Source organism: Tetranychus urticae, chromosome 1 (genome assembly GCF_039701765.1).
Source record: "Tetranychus urticae isolate SD_2017Ah chromosome 1, NJAU_TeUrti_SD_1.0, whole genome shotgun sequence".
Classification (NCBI taxonomy): Eukaryota; Metazoa; Arthropoda; class Arachnida; order Trombidiformes; family Tetranychidae; genus Tetranychus; species Tetranychus urticae.
The window spans coordinates 13,786,854-13,801,409 of record NC_142958.1 but is presented as its reverse complement, the minus strand read 5'-3'; the positions used below and the strand labels follow the sequence as shown (position 1 = coordinate 13,801,409).

Sequence of the window (14,556 nt, the reverse complement as noted above, 5' to 3'; positions counted from 1 at the left end):
ATTTCCGGTCATATTTACTGCCAAATCTATCAACTGACTAAGTACAAACCTCGAAACTCACGTGTTAAGATATTTGATATTTCTATGATATTTTATTGTAATCAATTTCGCTAAGATTGTGTCTCATTGAGATAAAGTCTAAGAGCTTTTTTGGTATAGGAAGAAAGGTCATGTGCGTTTCAACAAAATTTATTTGTATTATTCAAATAATGAATCTATTGGTGATTAATTGTCACTATGTAACTATCCACAACTGTTGGGGAAATATTTGCAAGTATTAGTAGAATATTGTTTATTAATTCAAAGCAAATTTCACCCAAAAAAGTCAAATTCAAAGTCAAAAGCATTTGCAAACCAATAGATTCATTATTTTAATTAACAAATGAATTTTGTCAATGACAATAACTTAGCAAAAGTTGTGGAAATATTTATTATGGTGAATTTTAGCTGTAAATATTTCAACAATATCTTTGCAAGTATTAGTAATAATTACTCGGTATCGATTTTGTGACCAGAAAAATTATCGAGAAACACTAGTATGATATGATTATTCTAATAATGGATACTCCGCCAACAAGTGGCTATGCATTTGACTACTCTGAGAGTTTTGACGCTGAAGGTAAATTTGTTTTTATTTTCATTCAATTGCGATGCTAATTAGTTTTCTCTTTTCTATTCCCTCGCAAAATCCACGAGTGTCAAGATGTTAATAACATAAACACGCAATATAATCGACAAGGATGCTTGATTTCTGTATCTATGTCTACAGATTGAAGCATGATGCATCTTACCTATCGATGGATCATCATAAATCTTTGATGGTTAGCGATGTTTATTTATGGCTTCATGTATCGGTTGGATTGTTCAAAACATCAAAAAATGTAATTTGGAACATTTATGATTTTCTAGAAATAAGAGAATTTCTAGAAAATTTGGCGCTCAACTCGTTTTCAATTTTTTTCTGAAATTCAATGGCTTCAAACCGGAACCCTAACCCTCATAGTAATTAACTGATGCATATTCGACAGTTTTTGGGCTTGGCAGATCGTTATACTCAAGAAAAAGAAAGTGATAGCTTTTAAGATATTCAAACTTGGCAGGGTTATCGACATGTATTGTTACGAATAATACTTATGTTTGTTTTGTGCAAATCCTGCTAGAGAACCAACTATTCATGGAACGAACCCTAAGTGTTTTTTTGTGTTGTTTTTTGCAAAGCTTGTGTTGCGCATTATGTCAAAAATTACGCATCCAAGAAACCATATTGTCCTTTAAAATGTAATGTACGTGAATCAATGAACGCTCCGGGAGCACAGGTGCTTGTGCCGATACAGTCAAGAAAACCTGATGATCGTACCTCAATTTCACAAAAAGAGATGGACGCTATGCTGATAAAATATAAATATTCAGGATGTGTAAAACTTGTGCCTTGTTGTAAATATCGGCTGCACATTGAGCGTTGTATACATGGTAGATGTCGTATATGTGATATTTCAAACAAAGATCACAATTTTGCTGATTTTGTTAAACAATTGAAGCAACAGTTGCAAAAATCGAAGCAGCTCGGCCTAAGTAAAGATCTACAAATAGACACATTAAGATATCAGTTGGCTCTTGTTTAATTTTGAATACAATTCTTTTATTTGCAATTTTTACGATAACTGGTTTTGTGTAGAACCATAAATGGCTTTTTATACTATTACAGAGACCGGCCAGTAATTTAGACTAAATTTTTCAATGGTCCTTATTATAAAAGGGAAGAATTCTATTTGGATTTCACTCAATTTCATTTCGACTTTTTGAGTTATTAATCAACTTAATTTAATTTTCTTGCGTGAAATGTTAATTCAAAAATTTGCAAACTCAGCTCAAAGCAACATTTTAGGTTAAATTTGCTCGATTAAAGAAAATTGAAAATAATGAATTATAATGCTCGACGAATAGTGTAAATAAGCTATTTCAAGCGAGTCCAAATTACTGGCAATTCTCTGTAGCAAGCTTTTCAAAGTGAAGCGTTCGCACACAAGCTGTATCAGTTATGTCTTTCAAAAATTTGCAAATTACAAGAAAAAGGGAAAATTAATGAAATAAATTTAAAAATTTACTTGAGCCAATCAATATTGGTGTGAGCAGTATCAATAATCATTTTCACTTTAATTTAGAACATGAATTTGTAATTAAATTTATAGTTTAATAACTTAATACAGTTTAATTTGTACAGTTGCATGGTAGATCGACACAATTTAATTTTTCAAGTCTGCGAATTCCAAAGGTCCAGATTCATTTTTTTCTTGAGCATAACAGTTCCTTAATAGTAATACAATAATCTAAATTTCTTTAGACAAAATAAATGTAAGCTTAATAAGGTTGGTTTCGGGACAAATAAATTATAAATTGAAAAGAAAATTTACTCAAAAATTTTTCATTTGGTTAACAATAAAAGTAGCGAAATTGCGATTCAGAACTTTCAGATTACACAGAATCGAACATGAATTGTCTTTTTTATTGATTCAACAGGTTTAAACTTCAGCCTCAAGGTTTGTACCCCCAATAGCCTCGACTGTTCAGCTTTGTTGCATCTTATGAATGAATGATTCTCATCCATCACTCATTTTTCTCGATAGTTTTGGGTGAGAGAGCATTTCGTACTTCTGTCCTCAAGCTCATGAAAATGCGAGTGCAATTATTTCAAGCTTTAGCAAATATCTCTTCATCTTTGAAACTGTCTTTTAAATTCTGATAATCACTACCCATCCACCGAATCCTCTGTCAATGAGAATTAAATCTTTATTCATAAACGTTTTATTCGCGACTCTACCAATAAAATATGAATATTTTGTGTGGTTCATGAAAACCTCCAGCTTGTCTCCGAACTTGAATTAGAAAGATGAGTGACTGAAAAATGTTTAATTGTTTGGACTACAAGAATTGTATTGCTATCATTAAATGAAGATGATAACTGAAAGACTTATTGTAACGGTAAAAAAAGGTCAACAGTTAAATGGCACTATTTTGTTCATCTTCAGGACTTGGCGAGTTCCAGTCTCCGTTTGTTGTTGACGTTGTCTTCAAGTCACCCGAAGAGGGTTCAGGCAGCACTATTGTTGGTGCTGATTGATGAGCTGAAATGGCTTGAGTAGCAGCTGCTATGGCAGCAGCACATCCACCAGAACTAGTTGGTCGAGCAAACCGAAGGGCGTTGCTTGTTGAGTTTGTAGTAAAGGTACCAACACCTCCAGAACCCTATCAAGAATCAGTAAACAAAAGTCACATTAAAATTGCTTCTGCCAACTAACAATGTTAGCACAAGGACCACATTAAAACATACCTGTGTACCCGAATGTCTAGTATTTTTATAAGGTTGAAATAAACAAATGTACAATTTAGGTGTAAAAAGGCATCCAATGTTAACAGCAGCACTGATTGATATGCACGTCGATAGGCTGGCAAGTTGGATCTGAGCGACAAAAGAGAGACAAATTCATCAAGATTATTGTTCAATTCATAAAAATTTAAAACAAATTGCAATCAATTTCTAATTCAAACAAAGAGAGTTCATAATCATGCTTCAATGTTCAGATAAAGAGTAGACTGTAAAACGATTTAAATTCATGTCTTAATAAATTGAGAATTTTGAAAGTTTTTTCAGAAATATTTATCAATTTTTTCAATTTGAATGTCGATTGTGATCGATCGAAACAACAAAAGGAACAACTTTTGGACAAAATCGATGAAATTTATTAATAAATCTAAACACTTCAGATCGGATTTGAGTGAATAATAGTGTTCAAGATTGCGCATTTACCTTTCTGTTTCTTGAATTTGCATAATTTTGTTAATCGTAAGCAATTAGATTAGTTTTGATATATTTACATTGAAACTTGACTACAACTTTATTAGCATTATTTATGCAAATGTGGATATTTACAGTTGACTGACAGTAATGTTGCAGTTGATAATTATGAATAATTTGCTTCCATTCAAATTGTTGTCTCAATTTATATTGACTTTGTTTTTCGATTAACATGAAAAGTCTATTAATACAATTGATGAAAATTTTGGTTCGTCTGATTAACATTTTCAATTTTACTCGCCATTATATGGAAAGTTTCGAGTCGATTGAAACCGTTTTCCTACTTGAATCAACTTGAATAATCCTTTTTGTTGATACTTTTCATTGACTCAATTTGATCAATATATTGAAGTTAAATGAACCATTTATTACTAATTTCAGCAAAATTATTCTCAAATCACAAGCTTAGTTTCAGTTGATCAATCTCTTAGTTGCATTATAATGAGAAAAAATTGTTTTCTTCTGAATACAAAAGTCCACTTTGTCTCAACAAGAACTTATTTGTATATCCTTTGAATCGAAATGAAAAAAATTGAAAATGTGTCGAATCTCAATTTCAAGTTCGACTCAACCGGAAAGAGTGAAGAAATATTCGTTGCTTGCTTCATCGAGTTTACTCACCTTAAAATCATTATTGGTACCGAAGTAGATTGGTATAAAAGCCAGCCAAACTATACAAGTACTGTACATGGTAAAGACAATGTACTTTGCTTCGTTAAAGTTGTCGGGTATTTTTCGAGTTTTAAAAGCATACATTGTACAAAAAACTATAAGAATCATGTTATAAATGAGTGAAATGGCTGTTGCCGTGGCTGAGATGCCACACTGCAGAACAACAACCTTTCTTGTGCCCAGCTTCTGTGGAACCTCGGCAACGGAAGGAGGATCACGAATGAGCCAACCAACAACGATGACCAATTGAACGGAAACTAAACAGGAACAAATGACAACCTGAGACTTTGGACTAGTATAGGAAGGACGTTTCAGGCCACTTTTAACTCCCCGATTAAAGATGCGGGAAATGCGATTGGTTTTGGTGAGTATGGCAGAGTAGCTGATGCAAAGGCCCAGACACAGGCCGATACGAACCACTGTACAGGTTAAAAGAGTTGGCTTTGAAAGGATAAGAAGACTGACGATGTAACAAACCATCAAGCCGAGAAGCAAAATGTAACACAATTCACGACCAGAAGCCATGATGATGGGCGTCTCGTTGAACCTAATAAAGGTCATGCAGGTAAACACTGTGGCCACAATGCCGAGTGAGGCAAAGACGGCGGGCACAATAGTCCACGGAGAGTCCCATCTCATGAATTCGACGGGTAACTTGGTGCAAGTCTCTCTGTACTCATCAGGAACATAGCCGGGTGAACAAGCCACACAATCGGTTAAATTGTAGATTCGCTCATTCTCCTGACAATAAGAGCAATGCCAACAACAGGGTTGCCCTTCATGTATCTGACGAAATTGACCTCGCTCACACTCTTTGCTACAAACGGAACTTGGAATTGAACTGAAGCCACTTTCATTCGAATGAGCAACACCGAAATTAGGCCACTCTAGTTGACTTAAATTAAACACTAATCTGTTGAGAAGAAGAAAAAAGGAAATAAAAAATCAATTTCGTCTAGAAAGTCAACTTTGAAATCTTTTTCGATGAAAATGTTTTTCAATTAAATTCAATTTCGATTGAAATTTAATTTCAATTTAAGACAAAAAGATTTTCACAAAATTCTTTAAATTCCAAATTCGAGTCTCAAAACTCACCTTTCACTTTCCCAGTTACCAATCTTGATGTAATCATATTCAGATGGAGATTGAGAATCGGATGAATTTGAATAATCTAAAGATTCTTTGACTCTTTGATATTGAAAGATGTCATAACGACCAGGAGCATCGCCGTCTTTATTGAACTTGACAGTCATTCCCTGTAAACCTGAATAGTGAAAAAAGCCAGTTAATCGGTTAAAATTAATCAAAATTTCAATCGAAATGAGAAATTTCTTTGAACCAGAAAAGGCAATGTTGTATCAATAAGAAGTAAAAAAGAAACCAAAAGATAAATTGAGTTTCAATTGATTCTTGATAGACTTGATAATTGCTCGAATTTTTTCTTTCAATACTCTGAGAGGTTTCAAAGAAAATGTTGCCCAAAAAATGATCTCTTCAAGTTATCGTCAAGTTACTGTTTCTATTCGAGATTTTGTTTCTTTCCATTTAATATATTTTCTTCACGCTACTTGAGTAGTCAATAAAATGAGTATTGATTTTGAATGAGAAACAATTATCAAAGTTGTCGACACTTGACGAGAACTGACCAGAAAAGTTTGATTAATATCTTTGACTGAAAGGTATTTGACTCTAGTCCTGAACTTGGAACGGAAAAGATGCAAAAAATGTTTAACTCCAAATGTAATTAAAGATTTAACTGTTTGGGTTAAATGATGTTTCAACTCGAGTGCGAGTTATTAATAAGGTTGAATGTCAATTTGTGTTATCTTCGTGTTTTCACTCAATCCTTTTCTTTGGGTTTCCTCTTAACAATGGCTTCCATCACAAGTGTTATCATAACGGTGAGATAACAATTTTGTTTCTTCTTTCCGTTTACTTTTCTCTATTCATTATTGGATCTGTTTTTGTCATCATTTTTTCCTCTTCTTCAAACCAACGAAATTGCTATCTGTAGCGATAAATGAATGCTCAATGAACATAATACTTATCCACTTATCAGTAAAGAATATGAATAAGAACAAGTGGAAAGATGAAAATGCTGTATCAAGGATAATATCTACAAATGAATTGTGTTCGTTCGAGTTTATTGTTCGCAATGAAAATATGAATACAAAAACATCTTTTCAATAACATCTTGAACATTGTGATGAACCGATAATTGCACCTCATTACTTACACCGAGCAGAAACGATCACTTTTATTCTTGCCTCTTGCAGGGAGTTTTCACTCCCAGTTTTGTATTCGCTCAAAGAATTTAGAAAATCTCTTTTATGGAATATTTTGGTCACTTACTTGAAAAGGAAACTTTACGAATGTAAGATAAAAGTTCTTGGCCTTTGATGGGTGCTCGAACACAGAGACTTTCAGGTGAAAAGAAGACACTTTCAAGTCGTGTTTCGTTTGAAGGGTCAACTGGTTTCGGTACTTTTGGACGGCATCGATCAGATAATAGATTATGTATAGCATGAGCCATGGCATAGACGGCATCAACAACGAACGGAACCAAACCTTCTTGTTCATACTTGACTAAGACTTCATTGCCTGCAAGAGAAGCGAGAAAAAAATCATTGAAAAAAATTGTTCTTAATCCATTTTCGATCGAAAAATTCCAGTTTCGAAAATCGAAATCTCAGTTTTTGGAAAATTCCGATTTTCCATTAACAACCAACAAGTCTACAGTTTGCTTTGAAAATTCATGATAAATCAAAATGGCATTTTTCTCATTGACTGTTATGAAAATAAAGTTGAATAAAAATATTTGTTAAGCAAAAATAACTTTAAATTCCAACTAAATATTCACCATAAAAATAACTTTACCAGGTTGTCTAATGGCATTTAACAGGAAAATATGAATTCTGTTTACTCTTCTTAGGATTTTGGTTCACTAGCATTTCGAGCATTTTGCCATGAAAATAACTTTGATTTGATAAAGTGAAGCAAAAAGAGAAACTAGATTCTGATTGTGATAATGAGAGTCTATTTTTCGTCTTCTTTTGCTTCTTTTTTTGCGTTTAAACCAAACACCTTTTCTGGTTACCTCTTTTGGTGGGCAACAACTTTTTATTTCATTTATAAATTATATTTTGTTCATCTTGCTCCACTTTATGCCTTTGAGCTGTTGCTTTATTAGATTGTCATTATTTATACTCGTCTGTTTATAATGGCAAATCGTTTGAAAGCCAACATTCAATTTGCTATTATTAATAGTTTGCTTGTGATTTTTACTCTTCTACTTTTTTCAAGCAACTTGATGAGTGACTTAACCACTAATATCAGTTGTACTTTACCTGTACATTTCTTCCGGTCCAAAGGTTTTAAATTAACAACAGCCTCAGGAGAGTTGACAGTCTCTGGAAAATAACAGTTGAAATGTTGTTCCCAGAATGGTTTAAACCAAGGATTGCGTTTGTTTGTCAATGGTTTTAAACTTTTAAAATATTCATCAAAACCTGAGATTTAACGCGATTGTTGGATTGTGAAAAAAAGAACAGAAATTATCATTTGATAAATTCACTTGAAACTAAACCCATTTTATGTTCATTACACATTCAAGAATAGCTTTTAAAAGTCAATTCAAGTTTCCATAATTTTCCAGTTAATTAAACTCTATCAACGTTTTCAGTTTTACCAGAAAAATGAAGAAAAGCAAAAGATTATCAAAGATCGTAAAATCGAAAGAAAAATTAAGTTCTTTCCAAAATTCAGCTCAATTCCAATTTCGCTCAAAATGATTCGCATTAGAAAAATATTATGGAATCATTTCTCATGAGATTATCCTAGAAACTCGAAATTTAAACTCAGTGATGACCTTATTCCGATTTTTATTTCTGAACAAATGATGAAAACTTGAAGTTGGAATTGGAAAAAAAGTTGGAAAAGTAAATCAAGTGAAATAAAGGAAAATATTACATTATTAAAACTGTTTCATTATGAAGACAATTTGTCATTTATATTGTGAAAGAGCTCAACAATTGTCATAAAGTCATTAGCAGTTTAAATGGAGATTAAATCTGTATCAACTCATTAGATTCATTAATATCAATAGCACTTGAAAGGACTTTCATTTACTTTGATTGCAACTTCAATCAATTTTTCATTTTAAACTTCAATCCATTTCAACAGTTGAACCCAAAAGTGCTTTAATGAAACCCAAAAAAATGATGAATGACTCTTTCTCCAGCACAAAATCTGTTTGACATTCATTTTCTCAGAACTCTTGACCATTATCATTCCATCGCTTTTCTTGAAACGTTATATTTCTTCATCACCTTTGACCAGGAAAAAAAGTGTCAAAAGTGATTGCAAGAAAATCATAGTTTAATTAAACTCATCCAGTTTGTATGCAATTTGCATAAAAGATGATTGAGCATTTTAGGAAGACAAGAAAAAAGGAAAACTCAGTTTTTGCTCGACAATTACGACAAATTAAACTCGAATCAAGTTGAAGGCAGAAAACAAATGAAACTGATCATTAACAATTAAAAGGTTACATTAACAATGCATTAATCAGATTTGATTATACGTTTTGGGTTCCAATAGTGAACACAACTTTTTTTGCTCAAAATTATTTCTCATTTTTCTCATGAAAAGAGAAAATAAAATTTCAACTTTTCTTCTTCTTCTCTCAAATTAAGTGTCCCAGAATTGTTGCCATGAAGAAATCTTTTTTTGGTTCATTTTCTTCTCATTCCATTGAAAAAAAAGATAATGATAATTGTTATTGATATTTAGCTGTAAAATTGCTGACAAAAGATGTTTCCCTTTCATGAAACCTTTCGTATAATTGTATTGAGAGATTTTACCTGAAGAGGAAAAAGTGAAAAAAGTTATCAATATTATGCTGAGGATGAGGATAAAGAGAAGCCATGTTTAAGCATTAATAACATTCTTAGGATAACCAAATTAGATGGTTCAATGAAATTCATCAATGACCTTACAGAGTCACAATTGATTATTTTGTCTCAATCAAAATGATCAACTTTGAAAGAGGAAATTATCTTTTCACCATTTTCATTGTTATTCAATTTCTGAATTGATAATAACTCGAGATTAATTTTCAAAATAAAAGTTTAATAACTTGATTATATCAATGAAAGGATGGATTAGGTTGAAATTAAGTAGAAAAATAAAAGGTTGAAGCTTTCATTGTGAATATCAAATCAAATGGAAATCTCGTTCAATAAAATGAAGCAACAGCTTTTCATGCAATTTCACCTTACAGAGTTTGGGGAGGAAAAGTTTCCTTTCAATGGAAGAACTTTTTTTCTTATTTTCTTCATCGAAAATGACGAAAAGAGAAAATTGTGCGATCTAGAAATTCAGATTTGGAAAGTAGAACGAAAAGAATCTTTGCAATGTTTCGAGTTTTTCTAAATCTTGTTATGAGATTATTCTCGACGATGAATATGACCATGAAATGTATAAATTGGAAAACACTGAGATTCTCTTTGGTATCTGTGTTGAAATGTTGAATGATACTCTTTTTGCCTCCCAGTGAAGTCTGAAGTTGCAATTGGATAATAAAGTTTAGTTGTTGTTTGAAAGAGATTTCAGTTGATTAGAAAATCAGAGTTTAGGTGTTTGCTGTTCGATCCAGAGAAATGAATTATTCAAATTTTCTCAAATATTTAATGCAAATTATCAGATAAATGTATTCAAATTGAATAACTAATAATCGCTTCAATGCAAGCTTCACTATTTCCTATGAATTTAATGTACTTTCAGACTTTATTTTACCATTTAACTTTGAATCAATTTTTATCATTTTCAGAAAACTCAAATTTTCTGTAAATTCTGGGAAAAGATTTTCTCGTTTTTCAATATTTAGTTATTCAGTTGTCACATGTAATAGTTAATCATGACCATGTATAGTTTCAGTATTATAACCTTCAACTTAAACATATTAGTTTTGATTTTCAATTAAACTTTACTTCTTCTTTCCACGAAATTTACATCTGTGTTGTGTTTCCAATCTTTCATTTCTTTTGATTATTTTAATTTCTCGATTTTCGGACATAAAATCAGTGAATTGAATATCAATATTCTGTTTTGTAAATCAGATGAAAGATTTAATAAAATATTGTTCACTTTGTTAAGCAAAAAGCCAGACTGTTATAAAAACAAATTGATTTTCATTTCATTTCAGCTCTAAAAGCGAAATAATTGACCTTAAATCGAGTATGTTATACAAATGAAATCCTTCAAGATAATTGGACACTTTTTTTGTGGCCACAAACCAGTAATCTAATAAAATGGTAAAATAACAAGGAAAAATGCATTGAATTTCTATTTACAAGTTTCAATGTTCATCTGAACATGTAATAATTGTTTTCCTATTCAATTGATTTTTCACATTGAACAATCTTTTCAATTCATTTCCTTCTCATTTCCTATGTGAAATGTAATCCTTTCAATTGTGATTATTATCATTTCCTATCCTTTTCATCTCATTTCATAGTCGATAGTTTAGACATTTGGTGTTAACAATCAGGTTGCCCTCATTTGAATTTGGTTAAAAAGAGTAAAAAAAGAAAAAGAAAAAATAATAAATGATAAAGAATGGACCAAACATGATGGAACATGAACATGATTGGAAGCAACAATTTTCATCTCATGTCGATCATTGAAAAGAAAAGCAACGATTTCGATCCAACATTGAAACCATTTTTGCCTATCAAAGCAAGTTTATTTTTCTTGTAGCATTGCGTTTGAAAAACAAGTTGAACTTGAAAAGGTGAACATCGAAAAAAAAAGAAGAAGAAAGAAAACAATTGAAACATTTTTTTTCTTCTCATGAATTTCCTCAGAAAACAAGAATGAAAAAAGTGTTGAGAAAAGGTGAAAAACGGAAAATTATAGTCGATGGCAAAAACACTTTCAACTGTTATTAAGAGTTTTCAGGTAAATAATGGAAGGTGGAAATTTTCAGTTTCCAAATGATAGCTCAAGATGAAATTTTTCATCCATTATGTTTGTATCGACTTGCTATTGAAACCTGGCTTCAGGCAATGTCTACCAATGATGTAAGAAACAATAAGAATCAACTCCATTGTAAACAATCAAATTTATCAAAGTCAACTCTCTATTTGCGCTGTTATTGATTATGTTGACAACTTTTTAAATATTTTCATTTTTGGGTTTGTTGGAGTTTTTTGGGTCACAAAATCATGAGCGGATAAAGTTTTCTTTCCTTCGTCTTTTGATCGCTCAATTGAATCAGGTTTTTCTTGTTCATTTCACTTGGATGGACATTGAAATTCCCTGGAATCGCAACTTTATTTTTTGCTCTTTCTTTCCTTTTCCATTTCATTTGAAAAACTTTTGATTGAGTGAGAAGAAAATTTCAGAATCAAAAATGGCGCAAAACAAACATTAACAATAAAATAAACCTGAAAATTTGACCAGAATTTTTAACTCATTTTTTGACCTTTTCTCTTCACTTTTCACCAAATTAATTCAACTCTAATATCATTAATATTTAGTTGATATTGTTTGTTATATTTCTTTGTAAAGAGAAGTGTTTTATTAGAAAATCAAAGTTTCTCAGAAAAGTTTCAAAATTTTTCTTCTTCTCCAATCAAATAGAGAGAAAAGTTCACAAATGTTTAATCATGAAAAGTTGTCAAAATTTTTCTTGGAATTTTCTTCTTCTCTTTCAAGTTGAAGCAAAATGTGATAATTCAGAATGATGTTGTTCTTGGCAAGTCATGGAGGAAATATCAGGTTGAAAATGATGTTGATTCATTTCTGACGGAATTTTCTTTTCTCTAGATTCTGGCCCTTCTTCAAAGTTGCACACCAGCGTTTTATGGTTGCCTCAGAAGGTCCTTTACCAGACATTAGTCTATTGACCTCTTGATGAATTAAGCCAGCACTGTAATCTTTATAAACGAGATACTTAACGATTCCAACGACTTCATCTTTAGTAATTGAACTTTTAAGGGCACTTTTGTAATCCATTGTAACAATTTTAAAAGAATCACTAAAACGACCAAAAGTCGCATAGATGAGTTTCATTGAGAATGCGTCAGTGGTTGCCGAGAAACGGCCTCAAAGTCCGCGCATTTCAACTGAATCAACACAATTATTTGAGAACAGCAAGACTAAGCAATAACAGACGAAAACCTTCGTCCTTTGCTCAGTCCAAGAAGACTCAACAATAAAGAGTTAATTTTCACTTCCACTAATTTACTAAAACAATACAAACTTAGCGTCTGCCGAGAGAAGCTAAGACTGAAAGAAGCGACTTTAGCTTTCGCTCGAGTTTCTGTAAACTCTAGTCTTTGAACCAGGATTTGATCCTGTGTCCTCTTGTATTGTTGGAGAAACGACTTATGAATAACTACGACTTCTTCTGACTAAAACTGGAAAGTATTGCTTAGTATCGAGTCTACTCAACATTCAAGATTTGACTTTTTGACTTGACTCTTCCATTCTGAATCATTTTTGAGTTAGGACAATATTTGTCTGGAATAGCGATGAAAATTTGAAAAAGTTAAACTTTTGTTTTCCGAAAACGCTGTCATTCAATATTTTAAGGAATGTTTTAATGAACAAAAATGGGTTTAAAAGAGCTTTGAAAGTTTTCCTTTTACCTGGCAGTGAGTTTCGCTTTGGTAATATTGTAATTGCTCCAACTGCGCTGTCTTCTTGACCTCTAACTGGATACAATTTTCGACCCCAAGAGTCACTACCAAGCCATGCAAAGTGTCCAACTTTACCAGTTACTTGGGAAGCATTCAATAGTTTACGACAATTGTCTTCATCTACAAAAAGTACCACACCACGAGCATTTGATTTGGAATAGAGTTTATTAATTATTCGAATGAAATCTTCTGGTTTAGCATTTCTGGTTATCTTGACACCTTCAGCAATGCAAATCCTTTCCCGAGCAGCAAGCGTTTTAAAATATTCAATTCCTCTCTCACCATATTCACCTTCCTCAGCAATGGTAGACACATAAGTCCAATTGAACAGTTTAACAATATCAACCATAACTTGAGCCTGAAAACTATCGGGTGGAACAACTCGAGAAAAGAATCCAAATCTACTTTTATCACTTAATTCAATGCTAGTCGAGGCATAACTAATTTGAGGAATCTGATTATTTGGTAAAAAATAAAAACAAAAGGTTAAACAAGTTGTTAACCATTTTATAGACGATTAAACAAACCTGGAAAAGACGTAAAATATTGGCCACCATTACAGACACTGAGCTGGATGCTGCTCCAATAACACCAACAACAGGGTCTGAGGCCAATAGATGAGGAGAGGAACCATCATCACATTGATAGTCATCCAAAGTGTGGTCAACTGTGGTCAACGAAGACTTGACGAATTCCATCGTTTGTTCTAAGGCATAAGTATCTCGTGAACAAGTGTCTAAAATGTGAACTCCTGTAAAGACAAAAAATCGAAAAAAATTAACATCTCTTTAAAGTCTTTATGAACAAAAGTTGAACAATTTTCCGGCGAAAACTTTAAATCTCTTTATGAACAGATTTCAATCAGAAAATTGATTCCCAAATAAGTTCATTGAAGAGCATCAATCGAATCAATTGATTGAAAGATTGTCCATTCAATATGAATATCGATCGAAGGAAATGTTTTGTAATGTTGAAGCTAATTGGTAAACTAGAAAATGGATCGATAATTCAAAATTTTGCCTTTTCTATCCAATTTGAGAATTTATTTTTACTCTAACAATTTTTTCCATTATCATTGATTCCATTAAAATGCTGACTTTACAATTCTATTGAACTCAACAAGGTATGAAAATGTTGAGAGGAAAAAATAAATTTATGATTACATGGGAAGAAGAGACAAAATAACCAAGCAACAATTGGAATTTAAATAATCAAACAATGAAGCAAACAGGGAATGCTATTCATACTTTCAATTGTTGATCAAAAGTTAACCCAAAAATAAGCAAACAAAAAGGCCAGAAAAGGCGACTGTTTTGTTCATCTTAT

At 32.0% G+C, this 14,556-nt stretch overlaps 1 protein-coding gene across 1 annotated transcript; it reads right to left on the bottom strand.

The window, feature by feature from the left end:
• Window positions 1-2,170: 2,170 nt before the first annotated feature.
• Window positions 2,171-13,996, bottom strand: LOC107361405 (metabotropic glutamate receptor 8-like). Its single transcript, XM_089267580.1, has 8 exons — window positions 13,758-13,996; window positions 13,180-13,684; window positions 7,873-8,034; window positions 6,878-7,126; window positions 5,621-5,789; window positions 4,475-5,438; window positions 3,329-3,457; window positions 2,171-3,243 (listed from the first exon to the last, which is right to left on the bottom strand). Exons 1-8 carry the CDS (start codon window positions 13,926-13,928, stop codon window positions 2,998-3,000), a joined length of 2,595 nt encoding a protein of 864 aa, XP_089123706.1. The 5' UTR covers window positions 13,929-13,996; the 3' UTR covers window positions 2,171-2,997.
• Window positions 13,997-14,556: the final 560 nt, after the last annotated feature.

Bases quoted from the DNA above. Each gene is read 5' to 3' on its own strand.
- LOC107361405 (XM_089267580.1), bottom strand. From the start codon at position 13,928: ATGGAATTCGTCAAGTCTTCGTTGACCACAGTTGACCACACTTTGGAT. The intron at 13,685-13,757 runs GTTTGTTTAATC...CCAAATAATCAG, and splicing joins ATATTTTACGTCTTTTCCAG to ATTCCTCAAATTAGTTATGC. The intron at 7,127-7,872 runs GTAAAGTACAAC...CTTCTCTTGCAG, and splicing joins GGACCGGAAGAAATGTACAG to GCAATGAAGTCTTAGTCAAG.